The 16371-nt window shown below is 44.8% G+C and overlaps 1 protein-coding gene across 1 annotated transcript; it reads left to right on the top strand.

The window, feature by feature from the left end:
* The first annotated feature begins 285 nt into the window (after positions 1-285).
* On the top strand, positions 286-14816 carry pcdh10b (protocadherin 10b). The gene is made up of 5 exons (XM_053323890.1): positions 286-2814; positions 3857-3915; positions 4214-4320; positions 11365-11522; positions 14763-14816. Exons 1-5 carry the CDS (start codon positions 301-303, stop codon positions 14814-14816), a joined length of 2892 nt encoding a protein of 963 aa, XP_053179865.1. The 5' UTR covers positions 286-300.
* The last annotated feature ends 1555 nt before the right edge of the window (positions 14817-16371 follow it).

The raw sequence follows: 16371 nt of genomic DNA, 5'->3' as shown, positions 1-16371 counted from the left end.
CTATAGCTTCACTGGGACGCATCTGAAAAGCAAGACAGCGCACCGTGAAAAGAGAAAAAAGCTTCAGCAGACATTGAAATTGTTTAAAAATTCCAAAATGCCTCTTTTTTAATGGGACCACTGCAAGAAAATCGGACAGATTTCTCCGGACATCTTACACATTTTTGGAGACTTTTGCGCATTTTGGAGACTTTTGCCTCCGGACTTACATGGGTGATGGAAACTGACATTTTTTTCACTCACAGAGGATAATAAGGTTTATAATATTTTTTTTCCCTAAGTGCACTTGTTTTTCCGGCGATGATTGTGCTTTTGATTGTCCTGTGCATCACGGATGGAGTGCTCTCTCAGATACGCTACTCTGTGCCGGAGGAAGCGGACCATGGCGCCTTGGTGGGGAATATTGCCGAGGACCTGGGACTGGACCTTACCAAACTGGCCTCCCGCCGCTTCCAGGTGGTGCCCAGCTCTCGGACACCATACCTGGAGGTGAACCTGGAGAACGGCGTTCTATTCGTTAGTGAGAAAATCGACCGGGAGCAGATTTGCAAGCAGAGCGCCAGCTGCCAGCTCAACATGGAGGTGTTCTTGGAGAACCCGTTAGAGCTGTTTAGGGTTGAGATCGAGGTGGTAGACATTAATGACAACCCACCTAGTTTCCCAGAGACGGACATTACGGTGGAAATCTCAGAGAGCGCCACTCCAGGCACCCGTTTCCCCCTGGAGAGCGCGTTCGACCCGGACGTAGGCTCCAACGCTTTACGCACATATGATATCACCAATAACAACTACTTTTACTTGGACGTGCAGACCCAAACGGACGGTAACAAGTTCGCGGAGCTTGTGCTGGAGAAGCCACTGGACCGGGAGCAACAAGCAGCGCACAGGTACGTGTTGACCGCGGTGGATGGTGGTCAGCCTCCCCGGACTGGCACCGCGCTGCTGGTGGTTAAAGTGCTGGACTCTAACGATAACGTGCCAGTGTTTGAGCAGTCTGTTTACACAGTGAGCCTCTCTGAGAACGCACCAGTAGGAACACTGGTCATCCAGCTGAACGCCACCGATATGGACGAGGGTCTTAACGGGGAGATAGTTTATTCCTTCAGTAATCACATCTCCAGCCGCGTAAAGGACCTGTTCAGCATAGACCCGCGCACAGGGCGCATCGAGGTGCGCGGAGAGGTGGATTTCGAGGAGAGCAGCCTGTATCAGATCTTCGTCCAGGCTAAGGATCTGGGGCCAAACGCTGTGCCCGCGCACTGCAAAGTCCTGGTCAAAGTCACCGACCTGAACGACAACGCACCGGAGATCACCTTCAGCACTGTCACCGAGTCTGTGAGCGAGAAAGCGGTTCCGGGCACCGTCATCGCCCTGCTGAGTGTGACGGACCTGGACGCAGAGGAGAACGGACAGATCCAAGTGGAAATCCTCGGTGATGTCCCCTTCAAATTAAAATCCTCCTTTAGGAATTATTTCACCATTGTGACTGACGGGCCGCTGAACCGGGAGCAGGCGGACTCCTACTCCGTCACCGTGGTCGCGCGGGATAAAGGTACGCCCTCCCTAGCCACCAGTAAGTCCATCAGAGTCCAGGTGTCAGATGAGAACGATAACGCGCCCACATTTACGCAGACCATATATGATGTGTATGTGACAGAGAATAACGTGCCAGGGGCGTACATACACGCTGTGACGGCTCTGGACCAGGACATGGGACAGAACGCGCTCATCAGCTACTCCATATTAGAGTGTGACATCCAGGGCATGTCAGTCAAAACCTACGTGTCAATCAACGAGGAGACAGGCTATCTGTACGCACTCAGGTCCTTTGATTATGAGCAACTGAAGGATTTCACATTCATGGTCCAGGCCAAAGATGCAGGGAACCCTGAGCTCTCCTCCAACGCCACAGTCAAAGTCATCATCGTGGACCAGAATGACAATGCCCCCGTGGTGCTGGCCCCCCTGGGGAAAAACGGCACAGCCAAGGAACCCCTGCCCCGCTCAGCTGAACCGGGCTACCTGGTGACCCGCATTGTGGCCATGGATGCAGATGATGGTGAGAATGCCCGGCTGTCCTACAGCATCCAGAGGGGGAACGAGAACGGGATGTTCAGGATGGACTGGAGGACCGGGGAGCTCCGGACAGCCAGGAGAGTGTCGGCCAAGCGAGACCCCCACCAGCTGTACGACCTACTGATTGAGGTGAGAGACCACGGCCAGCCTCCGCTGTCCTCCAGTGCCAGCGTGCTGGTGATGCTGGTGGACAGCGTGGCAGAGGGCCGTGGCGGCGGGGACCGAGGAGGAGCCACCAAGGCCAAAGATGGTACTCTGGATCTGACCCTCATCCTCATCATCGCCTTGGGCTCCGTCTCCTTCATCTTCCTGCTGGTCATGATTGTGCTGGCTGTGCGCTGCCAGAAGGATAAAAAGCTCAACATTTACACCTGCCTGACCAGCGACTGCTGCCTAAGCTGCAGCTCCTGCTGCTCACGGCAGAGCCGGGCTCGCAAGAAAAAGCTCAGCAAGTCGGATATCATGCTGGTGCAAAGTGCCGTTAACGTCAGCGGGGCCGGTACTGCTCAAGTCCCCGTGGAGGAGTCAGGGAGCTTCGGCTCCCATCACCAAAACCAGAACTATTGCTACCAGGTATGTCTGACTCCAGAGTCTGCCAAAACCGACCTCATGTTCCTAAAGCCGTGTAGTCCATCTAGGAGCACAGACACCGATCACAACCCGTGCGGGGCCATAGTGACAGGGTACACAGACCAGCAGCCTGACATCATATCAAACGGCAGCATTTTATCAAACGAGGTAAGAGTCCCTCTCATACCTACAGTGTAACCTCCCCTTCCATTCAGAGACCCTCAGCATGACTAAAACCTACTTCATACACAGGACCCCCCCCCCCCCATTAGACACATGAAGCCTGCCTGTTTGATACAATTTAAATACATATTTAAATGACAGATACAATGTTTCATACATGAACCATTTCCATCCCCCAAATTAGTTCCCTCAGTTCAGTGGCATGTCAGGTCCAGTGTTTGAACGGAGCCCTTCTACAGATGGCTGTTGTTGAGTGCTTATACATATACTGCAACACCCTCTGACCCCCCCCCCCCCTCATAAAGGCATTAAAGCAAACAGAGTGATTAGACTACTGGTTGCTGACATGTTGCCTTCAGCAGTCCTCAGGGAGCTCTGCCCTGGAACAGTAATGATTGCATGTTTGTGCTTGCGCGCCCCAGTCTTTGAAATGAAAATAAAAAAAATAGAATCAGAAGAAGAGTAGTGTGTAAGGGTAATGTGTGGAGGCTAATAGGCTGCTGGTTGCTGTGTGTGTGCGTGCGTGTGTGTGTGTGTGCGTGTGTGTGTGTGTGTGTGTGTGTGTGTGACCCAGTCACCGGGGAAAGGAGTGTTCACATTAAGCATACTGGTCACAATGTTGCTGAGTCGCACTGGAACAAAGATGTGTCTCTTGGCTGTGCGAGCCTGAATAGGTGCACTACTTCATCTTGTGCCTTGGCAACATATCTGTAGTGCTGCGCTCCCTCCCTGAACCCCCCACCCTCTCTCTCCCCACCCTCTCTCTCCCTGCCCCCCTCTCCCTGCCCCCCCTCCCTGTGGGAAAACACACTCCTCAACCCAATATGAGTGATATGTGTAACGCTTGAACACAGCTCAGGTTCATTTCATAGCTAACATCAACATGGCACTGTGTGGGTTGCATCATTTCTGGCTTGGCGGTGATGGGTTTTTTTTGTTTGTATCTGTTGCCTTTTTCCTCCTATGCTAATCATGTTACATAAGGTGCTCGAGCAACACGCACTGAATACCACCCCTTCTCTTTCAGACCAAACACCAGCGAGCTGAACTCAGTTACCTGGTTGACAGGCCGAGACGTGTCAACAGGTAAATATGAAGAGACTCTCTCTCTCTCTTTCTCTCTCACCGCAGCCTTTCTGCTGCTCGCTCTGTCACATCCACCTGTAATGAAGCTCTTATCTGCTGACTGCTTCTAGTTCATTCACTGATAACTCTCATTACTGTGATGATGCTCTAGATGATGAGATGGGATCACAAAGATTAGGAGGGTGGTGGTGGCAGGAGGGAGGGGGGGTGCTGCTATTAAAATAACTGATGTTAGTGGGAAAACATCAAAATGGTAAGTTAGGCTTTTTTTGATTGAACGCTCTCTTTTTTGCCACAGCTCGGCTTTCCAGGAGGCAGACCTGGTCAGCTCCAAAGACAGCGGCCACGGAGACAGTGAGCAGGGGGACAGTGATCACGACGCCACTAATCGAGGCCATACCTCCGGTAAGACGCTCTTTTCTTTTTTTCTTTTTTTTTCTTTTCTTTTTTTTCCACTACAGCGGGTCACGTTGGGTTTATTTGATTTTTTTTAAAGCTGCTTGTTCAAAGGGCAAATCAAACACTCTCTCTGGCTTCCACAGGACTGGAGTAGGCTTTGCTGATTAGCATGTGGTTACTATGCAGTGTGGGTCCAGGAGCAGATTGCAGTGCTGAATATCTGGACTCTTCTTGGTCAGTTGCAGCACATTGTGTCAGGCTTTGGGGGGGGATCATTTTAATTAGTGCTAGCATTACAGACGTCTGCAGTCAGCATCATCTGAGGCATTTCAGCGTGTCTGATTGTGATTTCTCTCTGGTGGCACTGTGGCTTATAATTTCCTGTTCCTTCCTTCCTTCCTTCCTCAAATAAAAAAAAAAAAAGCATAGGATGGTAATGGAATCAGATCCTGTCCCTCTGAGCTGCCTCTGAGTGTTCCCCCCCTCCATGTGAACCTGTCCCTCCTGTCTCTTAATATTTGTCGTCGTCTTTTCTGATGATTTTTCGTGTCGGCGGGACAGAAAATGAACCCCTGCGCCGTTGTTTGTAAATACGGTGGCGGTGTTAATGAGGAGCCCGCTCCCTCTGAGCTCAGTCACTCAGTGCTGGAGACCACTCAACGAGACGTGACAGGCTTTTTAATGAGGCTTACGCTCGCACCGGAGTGCTGGGAAGAGGACCAAATAGGTTGCGGCTGTAGCAAACAAAACAGGCGATTCATTCGTTCATTAAATTAATTAATGCATTCATTCAGGCACTTACTCTCCGACTGCACTCCCTCTGTACTCTCCACCCCTCCTCCTCCTCCCTCCCTCCCCACCACATTCTTCCATATCCATCCTTTTCTGTTTCTTTTTTAATCTCCCCTGCCTAAAGGAACCCATCTGAGCTGGTACAATAGGGCCCCACTGAGTTATGAATGCCTGTTTTATGTCTTCATTCAGCGGCAGGCTTTCTTTGGTGCGGGCCCCTCTGTGGATGGAGCCTGTCATCATGTCTGGTCAGCCGCAGCAGGGGCCCTCGACATGCCAAATGGAGCTTGCTTTGCCACTTCCACTGTCATTCCAGTAGGACTGGATGGGTTACACACAGACTCCAGTAAACAGAGAGACACAGCTCATGTTTTTAGCTCTAATAAGCTCAGAGTCAGGATGCTTCACTTTGCTCTTTTTTTCACCATCATGGAACAGTTTTTGTTCCTAGTCGGACGTGAGCCAGCCAGCTGCTGCATGTGGATGGAGCGTGTCCTATTTCGAGAGCATTAGCATTTGATGTGAATGCTGCCAGGCCTGAACTGATATTCTGTTAGGATTTTTCTATATTCTCATATTAGAGATTTATTACTTTTTTTTTACTTTGAGAAATATTTTCATAAAGGTGAAAGAAACTGAACTTAAATAGTTGTATAAGAACTTGACCCACAGTATAAACTCAGTCTAAAGTTGAAATGAGGAAATAGTTGATCAGGAAACAATACAGAACTATGAGTTTGACCCAGAGTTCAGTGCAAACTTTACGTGATCATTTTTTTTTACATGGCTTTGCTCCTAATTGGGCCTGAGCAGCTGCTGCATGTGAGTAGAGCTGTCCATATATATCATCATTTTGTGTGAGTATCTGCCACAAATGTCTGTTTAACAAAAGGAGCCAGAGGTCTGAGCTGGTAAATGTCATGTAAACACACGCAAAACTTCAATAACGTCAAATTTAAATGAGGAAGTGCGTGACGCTCTGCGCTACAGTCTGATTAGAGTCAGCATTTGTTGGCAAAGACAAACAGCATCATATACAGTAAACATATACAGTCCTAGCATATGTCCTGTTGTGTGACCAGCTGTGATGCCTGACAGCTCTTCACTGCTGACTTTGAGTACCCTTGGTGTGGCAAATAGGATACAGTTACTTTGTTGTGGAGTTATCAACCAGCTTAGTGCCTTTAAACAGATTATTTGCCGTGCATTAAGTCTTTGTTTGATTAGGATAATTGATAGGCTGGCTTAGCGTCCCACTATTCTGCTCCCACAATGCTGGAAAAAGAACACAGGCTTTACTCTCCGTGTGCTAATTGAGTTTGTCAGCAGTGAGGGTTGTACTCCAACCACGTCGCTATTAATAAATGCTAATGTAAAATAAACACATGCCCATGTCATCAATCACAATGTTAGCCTCGTCTCCGGACGCTGACGGGAGACTTCATGAAAACCCAGTCAGGAGGAGGAATTCCTTTTTTTTGTGCATGTCATCAGATTTGAAGGAGGGTTTTTATATATGAATGAAATCAGTGATATACTGGCAGATAAACACTCCACTTAGATTAGTTTGAACCTGTTTGGGATTCCTGGAAAGATGCTGCTGTTCATCCTCATCGCTCCGTATTGTTTCTGTCTTTTCTACCATAGTGGTTGTTTTATGGGTTTTTTTGTCGACCCAGTGATTTGTGTGTTTTTTTTTGTTTTTTGTTTTTTGTTTTTTTTTCTGCTGCTGGCTGCGTCGCCGTGCCAACATTTTCTGCTGCTTCAGGTTGTGTGCTCAGTTGTTCACTGATCAAAAGCCACTCAGTTTCTCCTCATCAAGGACACACTTAAAGAGTCACAGAGAGTCCAGGAATCACCTGTGACTAATAGAAGAAAAGACCCAAAAAAAACGACTTCTTATATTATCAGGGTCATTTTTTAAACTCTTTTTCTTACAAAGTTTGAAGGATGTTTTACTTCAGTTGGGACACATTATATCCAGTATGGAGAAGTAACTGGTTGCCAGGCGGATCAGTGCCAAGATTCTCTTCAAGGCAGGTCAGTCTGCGGCAAAGAGGGTGAGTGTGGGAAGAGACGGGAGGATTTGCTGTAAAGGTCAAAATCAGGATTCAAATGAAGCAATACTGTACTTTATGTGCCATTACACTCCTCTAGCTGTGATGTTATGATGGCTCCATCATTTCAGTGTGGATGCATGGTTTCATTTGGTGAAAGGAATGAGAAATGTAAAAATCTGCTACCACTATTATTATTAGCAGTGCTACCATTGACTACAAATGTCTAATAATAACCCATCCATCATTGCTTAATTGTATATCTTTTATGATGAAAGCTAAAAAAATAAGGAGGAAATGCACCACGGCCCCAGTGATGTCATCAATCATAGATGGATTTGTCAAAAAGCTAAAAGTGATTAATTTTATAATAAAAAATGAAATACACATATCCTTTACATAAGTTAGAGATCAGAGTAAAGTCAATGTGGTTTAAATCATTACTGCTGTACTCATTAATGTACAGTCCTAATGATCTGTCATACACAGCTTTTCACTTTGAGACATACAAATGTAATGTATAGATAATATGCACAGTATACTCTATATATTTCATCCTAATTTTCAATCGAATGTGTGTATACCTCACTATAGAATTCAAATAATTTATACCATACACTACACACACACACACACACACACACACACACACACACACACACACACACACACACACACATTGTAGCAGCTGTAATCAGTAATCAGTTACTGTTTGCTCATTTTATTTGATAAATGAATAATTCATGTAAACCATGTTTTCTGATTATTTCATTATTATTTTCATTTTAAGTCAATACATTAGAATCAACATGTGATCATATAGTGTTCCATAGATGAAGGTAATAGTAGTAGTTGGATAGTGTGAGCTAGTGAAGCGGTTGTTAGTGGAAGTGTTAAGAGTGAACCTGTGAGTTAAAGGTCAGTCTGTATATTATGTGTTCGGCACATTCCTTTGTGCTTGAAATCCCGCTGGAATGAAAGTGCTTCCTCATTTGCTGCCGGACCCTGTGAGAGCGTGCCAGCAGGCCCCAGGAGGCCCCTCAGGGAGCCAATTTCCAGTCCTGCTACCTGTGTAAAGTACATATTATCAATATAGCCAATGTCATGCACTTGGAGAAGATTGAGTTGAGGTGCTTATCCACTTTTCTACCCCCCCCACCCATCCTGTAGCCTCCACCCCAACTCCACTCCCCATCTCTCTCCCTGCCGCTGTGATGAATTTCTCCTTAGGCCTGCGGTTCACGTTATCACCGTGGTAACAGCTCGCTGATCAGTAATTCATTTTTCAGACCTCTGCATACCAATTACCAAATGAAGGTTATTATCGAGACTTTGCGTTTGCTGTGCGCGAGCGCCGTGCAGAATGCCAAAGATGAGATGAGGCGCTGGAAGAAAGGAGGGTCAGCGCGCTCCTCGCTGGCCCGGGTGCTTGTGTTTGGCTTAGTGTGAGACATGTTGACACAGTTCTTTCTCATCCCGTGTTCAAGTGGGGGACAGATACTGTACTCATAACTCACACAGACTGTTTTCTCTCTGAGAAAATTGTTGGAGAACTACATAGTGGAGAGATAAGAGCATTACCCACAAGCTTTATTCACATTTTAAACATGGCTCTCTCTCTCTCTCTGTGTGTGTGTGTGTGTGTGTGTGTGTGTGTGTGTGTGTGTTCATGTTTCTGAGCCTTATCTTTCTGACAAAGTCTAAATGCCACGTTTCCCCGTTCCCATTTTGAGAATTAACACAGCATCCATTTTGTAAAGGAAGGAGAGCTCTTAGTTTGTGTGCTGCCCACAATGCATCTGTCTAGGTGCACTGATACAGTGTGTCAGTACACAGCGTGCACTGTACTTACTCCCCCATCAAGCTGTACAGTAAGTTGTTCTGCCCCATGTAAGAGGCCGTATTAAAATGTAATGTGATGGTGTATTTATGGCATGTTGGTTAATATTTAATAAGAAACCCTCTCGTTAGGAGACTGGGCACTTTTCCAAGCTGTTAGTGACGGCAAGCCAAATTAATCCGCTTTGTAACAAAGCAAATTCCCCCTTTGCTGACCGCTACAGACACACACACACACACACACACACACACACACACACACTCTGCTTACTGGGACGGCAGCAGTCTTAGCCTAATCAGTCTGTATTCAGAGGGATTAGCAGCAGATAGCCTGAGCTGGACAGTTCAGATTTTAGCCCCAAACAGCGACTCAGACACACATACACAACAAGCGGATTTAGATTTTTTTTTTAAAACAACAAAAAAAAGAAACAACATGCAAACACAGGATTCAGGCCTACTGCAAAAAACATATGGGGCAATGAAAACACAATTTGGCTTAAGGCTTACACTCAGCCTAAATAGCTGCACTGAACAGCTAACACTCCGGCTAACTGTGTTCTGCTCTGCTCTCTGACAAAAGGTGATTTTCTCACAGAAGAAGTGCAGCCATTAAAATCCTTCACAAAGAAAACGCTCCACATGAAAGCCAGCACGCACTAACTGCTTTTCCTGCGTATACCTGCAGCAGGCTTTTCACACAGAACAATAGCTTTTAAAAGAAAAAGACGCAGGGCCTGGGACAGAGGCGAGAGGGGGGGGGGGGGGGGGGGGGCGGGTAATTCAATACTATTGAGTTTGTGGTTTGGTTAATCAAATGGCCGGGCTAAAGAGAGCACAGACAGTTCACTGGCAATGGCTTTGAAGGCTGTACCCACCTCTCAACCCCATACACACACGCACACACATACACACACACACACACACACACACACACACACAAATACACACACACATACACACACACACAAATACACACACACACACACACACACACACACATACACACAAATACACACACATACACACACACGCACACATACACATATACAATGAGGGTTACACAGTACATTTGAAACTTGAATGCAATAAGATTTACAGAAACCAGAAACAAACACTTGAATAAACAAATGATGAAGAAATCAAATCAAATAATTAAAATGTTTTATACTTCAATGAACTCGATGTTATTTCCTTACATAATGTAAAGTTACCTTGCATAATATCCTTTTTTATATAAATATCTATGAATGAATTGATGGATTTAGAAAATTCATTCAATCAGTAATTCAGTGTTGTTCAGCCAGAGCACAGCTGATCTGTGCATTAGTTAATACATGTATGTGAGCAGCACATCTGTGGTTAACAATAGATTTATAGGAGCTGGTTCTGTTAGCAGCTTGCTTGCTAAATTACTTCTCCAAGTATTTGAATGTATTTCAATAAGAAACAATAAGAAATTACAAGTTTTCTATATTCTACTGCCACTTTTTCACAGCAGAGAGTTTAGAGCCTGAGCCTTGAAATTGTTTGTCAAAAAGAAAAAAGAAGGAGAGGGCTTTTCAACATTTTGGAGGCTACAAATCTACAGCAGTGATTTAGCCTGTTTTTAATGCAGATCTACTTTTTTCAGGATCATTTTCTTGTTATCAGTTTCTAACACTAGCAGAACATTCCAGAAACAACAGAACCTGTTTTGAGAACAAATAGAGTTACAATATCTCAGCCAGCTTGAAATGATCCTGCTGTGAAGAAAAAAAAGGTATTGAAAGCTGAATGCAGCTAAATGACTATTTGACAAAATGATTTTTTTTGCAGCAGAGCTGTTTTAAAACCTTTTGCTTCTGATGCATTTACTGAGATGAAATGTTGCACATGTAAAATTGATGCTTTTATTGCTTGGAATACAGATCAAATGCTTGAGCATTCAGTGTGCTGTGAAAGGAAAGAGGGCACATACCAAATGACTGTCAGAGTGATGAACAGTAGTAAAAGTAAAAGAGCCGTTCTGATCCATAATTCAATTAAAAGTAGCATCAAAAAAACTCCTCAATTCAAAAGTGGATGTAAAAAGTGATCATATGTAGCAGAAACTCATATTTTTGTTCTCCTTTTTTAAATTTGAAGTCCTGATTCCCTCTGTTCACCACCAAATGTGTATGTGTGTGTGTGTGTGTGTGTGTGTGTGTGTGTGTGTATTTACGCAGGTATCATGTTTCCTGTTAATCTGGCTTGGTTAAGAACTGCTAAAGACTTAAACACCTCTTATGCCTCCCCCCTCCTCCCCCTCCTTCCCCTCCCTCTTCCTCCTCTCCCTCCTTCCTCCTTCTCCCCCTCCTCCCTCCTCCCCTTCTTTGTACAGGCGCCGATCTGTTCTCTAACTGCACGGAGGAGTGTAAGGCTCTGGGTCACTCCGATCGCTGCTGGATGCCGAGCTTCGTGCCCTCTGATGGGCGCCAGGGTCCAGACTACCGCAGCAACCTCCACGTGCCCGGCATGGACTCGGTCCCGGACACAGAGGTATTTGAAAGCCCCCAGCAAACGACTGATAAGTTATTCTCCACCTTTGGCAAAGAGACGCCTCTCAGTCACCAACACCAACACCTCCACCACCACCACCTTCTCCAAAACCATCACCTCAGCCACCAGCACGGCTCCTTAGAGAGGAAAGAGTTGGAAGCATTTCTGCCTTATAACCCAGCTTATTTAAGTGAGTATTCTGTTTTGCTCCGGCCCTAAGCGCACTCTCTGATCTGGTGATCGAATTAGGTGAAAAAAGAAAAAGATTCCAAATTCAATTTTCTCCCTGGATTGGCTGTTGGAAAGGCAGCGTGAAATTCATTTCAGGTCTGACCCTTGTTCTCTCAGAGTGTTTAACTAACTCTTCCCTCTTTTCTCAAGCATCTCCATTATCTCAGACTGTGATGATCTTATCTTTCCTCACCTACCGTTTCAATTCATTCCAACACACACACACACACACACACACACACACACACACACACACACACACACACACACACAAACCTCCATCACTGATTAGCCTTTGAGCTTAAAGCAATTATGATCTATAAGGTTGTTTTGATGTGGGCGGAGATGTTAGCATTAAAGAAGTTCTGTATCATTATGGGAAAAAATGGCTGCTGTAATATAAGAGAGACTGCCCTCCCGCCCCACCCCACCCTCCACCCTCATGTAGCCCTGCAATGAAAAAAAGTCTGTTTTTAAGCAGAGAAGCAGTGAGTTTAACATCTCATTCTAATTTGGGGGAAGCTGAGGATCAAAAACCAGTTTTAGATAATTGAGGAAGAAAAAAAAAAAGCAGGGGAAAGGCGCATTTCCCAAGGAATTACTGTTTCTAAACTCTCATTCAAAGGCCACAAAGAGATACATCCTCAATCACTGCAATTTGGTGATAATGCTTAATTATAATTTTGTCAAGCAGCGCCTGAAGAGGCCCCCTCTCTCATCATCCGACACAGCTAGCTGGAATTATCAAACTGTCAAAGCCCCGCTGCTTCCCTAGCACATCATTTAAAACCACAGCATGCTGTTAGGAGCAGCAGGAAAAATGCCCCCCCCCCCCTTTTTAATTAATGTTTTATTCATTTGCAATGCTTTAAAAAAAAAAATTAATCCTAGATCAAAAAAGTGGAACAATGGCACATATTAGAAATGCTTTTCTTGTAGAAGGCAGTGAGCTGGTAGAGTGTGTGGCAGCAGCATGGTCACACATCTGGAACATCTGGTCTACTTCAGGTCACTACTTTATAAACATGTTAGAAAAAGATTTGATTGATTTCAGCACAAAAGATGACATAGACTAAATAATCAGCAAAGAAAACTATAGTAATGTTAAATACAATTATAACACATGTGCCATGAGTGGCTACATAACTATATATTAACACTATTGAACAGAGTATAGAAATAAGAAAATGTAATTATATAAACTATAGTAACAATGCATTGATCAAAGAGGTTAAACAGGGCTGTGATCACAAGTTATACATTATGTATATTTATAGTTCAGTTATAGTAACTTTAACATTGTATTTATTATGGTGAGAAGTCCAGATGTTACAGTAGTGATGTATTTCAACAGTATAAGAAGTTCATACCATAATAAAGAAACTAGCATCTATAAAGTATAACAGTGGTATAACATTAACTATTTAAATATGAAACCATAGTAACGGTTGTGATGATGCAGAGGGATTGGCTGAGGTTATTACAGCCATCCTACTTGTATCTGAGGTGCATAATACCTATTACAAAAACATCTGCAATAAAACAGTAAAAGAAAGTAACATAAATTGTGGATTTGAGGCTGTTTCTTTTTGAAAAGCATTTATTACACAATCTAATGGAAGTTAAAAAATAACAACAAAAAAACTAAATGAAAGAAATCATTATAAAAATAGTCATAATGCAGCTTTGAGGAAAAAGAGATTCATGAGTCAGAATAAAGGACTGTGTGCCCACATCAGATAGTGTGTGTATATATATATAAAGCAATACAATTAGAAATGTAAAACATAATAATATCCATGCAGTATAATTGCTATGCAGATATAAGAGCAAACATATATTATTCATACTATGTATTAACTTCTCCAGCAAACAAACATCAAGTGACAGTCATTAAACATTAAACAAAAACAATGTTCAGTTTGCTGCTCAGTGTGTGTCTGTGTGTGTGTGTGTGTGTGTGTGTGTGTGTGTGTGTGTGTGTGTGTGTGTGCTGTTACCATGGATGGACGTTTTATGTGCTCATGATGCAGCACTCCAACTGAAGAGCTCCAATATTACCATGTTTCCCACCAACACCACCACTCATTCCACTCTAAAGTAGATCACTGTGGCCCTTATGCTAATGAGTGCGGGGGTGGCTGTGTGTGTTTGTGTGTGTGTGTGTGTGTGTGTGTGTGTGTGTGTGTGTGTGTGTGTATTGGATTGGGGGGGGTACGACAGTCAGAGAGAGGGCTGGGTGGGGTAAGAGGGGAGTGGAGGAAGGGATAGAAATGATGATACGGAGAGGCTGAATCTTCCTAATCTGATCAAGTCAGTGATACACAGAGACTCTTTGTCTCCTGGGGGGGGGCGGGAAGGGAGGGCAGGCTTGGGCCTGGGCCTGGGCCTGGGGTCGGGTCAGGGTGGGGTGCAGAGAGGGAGGAGGAGAGAGGGTGGGATGATAGCCAGAGCCCAGTGATTAAAGACATCAAACTCAGACAACGTGGAGGTTGGGGGCTAAAGAAGGAGGGAGGGAGAGGGGGGGGAGAGGGGGGGGGTCATGAATGAGAGGTTAGACTCTGTTCTTTCTGCCGTGTTTGAGTTCAGCCTTCCTCTTTTGTTGTCATCCTAAATAAATTGGCCATGCAATATTCACCAGCAACCCCCCCCCCCCCCCTCTCGTCCAATGCCACTATTCCCATACCCCCCCCACCCCTCACATCCATATTCACATATTCACATTTCACCAGAGGCCAGCAGAGCATCATGGGATGTGAGACTTCCTACCTCTTGTTATGACCCCACTAATTCTGTGTGAATAAGGCTGTATGAGTGCTGCTTCTCTTTCTTTTCTGTTTTCTGTCATCCTTCTCAGACAAACTTGACCCCCCCCCCTCCACCCACCACCCCCGTCCCCTTCTCCTCCTTCACACACACACACACACACACACACACACACACACTCACTCTCACCCACACTCACAGCTAACCAGGATATGTGTTTTTTTCTCTCTCTGCTTCTTTCAGCGAGGAAAAGGGTTTGCTAGCTCTTTTCGCGTGGACATACCGGAGACCGCGTGACTTTGCACAATCACCCCCCCCCCCCCCGACCCCCTGCCCGACAACTAGGCTATAAAAAAAAATAAAATCATCAAGTTCAATTTTTTTTGTTGCCCCCCCCCCCCCCGGCCCCTCCCCTCCTCATTCCTCCTCACCCAGCAAAAATATACAAAACATAAAAACACACACGCCGACACACGAAATGAGGAACCTCGTGCCCGCCCCCCCCCCCCCCCCCCCTTTTCTGGAATTCCTCGGAGCACTGCCGGGCGTTTGAGGGGTTTGTGGGATAAAAGGGTGCAGGCAGGTAGATGCATAGCCTTACCGGGAGGAAGGACCCCCCCCCCCCCCAGCTCCACCCCCCCCCCCCTCCCCCCCATTGTCTCAGCCGGACTGAGAATCTGAAAACCTAACACAGGAGGACAGACGGAGACGGAACGACAAGCAGAGAGAGACGAAAGCAGAACACTGATCTCTCCGTCCTTTTTTTTTTCTCCCCCCTAATCTGCGTGTGCCTGTTTACAGCACTGATGGGTACATCTGTAAGGACACCCGAAAAGCGGACGAGGACTACACAGATGTGCTGAGAGACAAATCAAACGGAGAGAGTCACCCAGAGGAAAAACCGCCACTGAGCCCTTTAGGCGTTTGTACTCGCAGAGAGAGAGACGCCAAAAATTGTACAGGAAGAATCTTTGTGCATTTCAAAATGCAATACCACTGTTTTAGATTTTTCTATTCTGTTTGTGTGGTCAGGTGTCTCTATTCAGATCTACTTCAAACTTTGTAAGAAAAGATTGTGGGCAGGATGTAAGTTTAATTTTTAATTTATGTTTTTTTTAAAATTCTGAGTTCTTTTGGTTTTTATTCTTTACTTTTTTGTTTTTTTCACCGCATCGTGGGCTTTGGACAGTGTTTGGCCTACACTTTTCTGATTCTGAAGCGTCAAGTAGTTTCTATCATGTGTGAGAAGTGTTTACTGTACTCTTTTAAAAACGTTTCAAGCTGAATATAAAAACTCTATATATAAATCTATCTATATCTACTTGTTCTGAAGGCGTGCTATCCGTTTGGTTCAGAGGTTTGACTCTTTGTTTAAAGTGGCCCCTGAAGAAGGCTCCATGTTGTTCCCAGTGGGAGACATAAAGACAGACAGAACAGCCTTAGCAGATGTAAAGCTCAAGTTCTCATTGTTTGACATTATTTCATCGTTTTCTTTTTCCACTTTTTTGGATATCGATAAAGATCATGTCTATAAATAAAAAGGAGGTAATAATTTAGATTGAAATCCATGGTAATTCTGTGTCATTGTAACCAAAACGTTAAGGGTCCATTTATAAAGTAAAGTAAAACATGGCCAAATGCAAAAAAGGTGTTGTACACAATGCAGTTGGAATCCAGTATACACACATTTCTTTCTCACACATTACAAACACAGACACACCGATATGCCAACAATAAATGAAAAATGGTGAAAAGGAGGGACTTGTGTTTTTGTTTTTTTTAAATTACATCCTGCTAGATAAAGAGAGGTCAGGCTTGAGGTGACCTGATATGAGCAATACTCTTGTTTATG

This window comes from Scomber japonicus, chromosome 8 (genome assembly GCF_027409825.1).
Source record: "Scomber japonicus isolate fScoJap1 chromosome 8, fScoJap1.pri, whole genome shotgun sequence".
Taxonomy (NCBI): Eukaryota; Metazoa; Chordata; class Actinopteri; order Scombriformes; family Scombridae; genus Scomber; species Scomber japonicus.
This window is presented reverse-complemented; position numbering and strand designations above follow the sequence as displayed.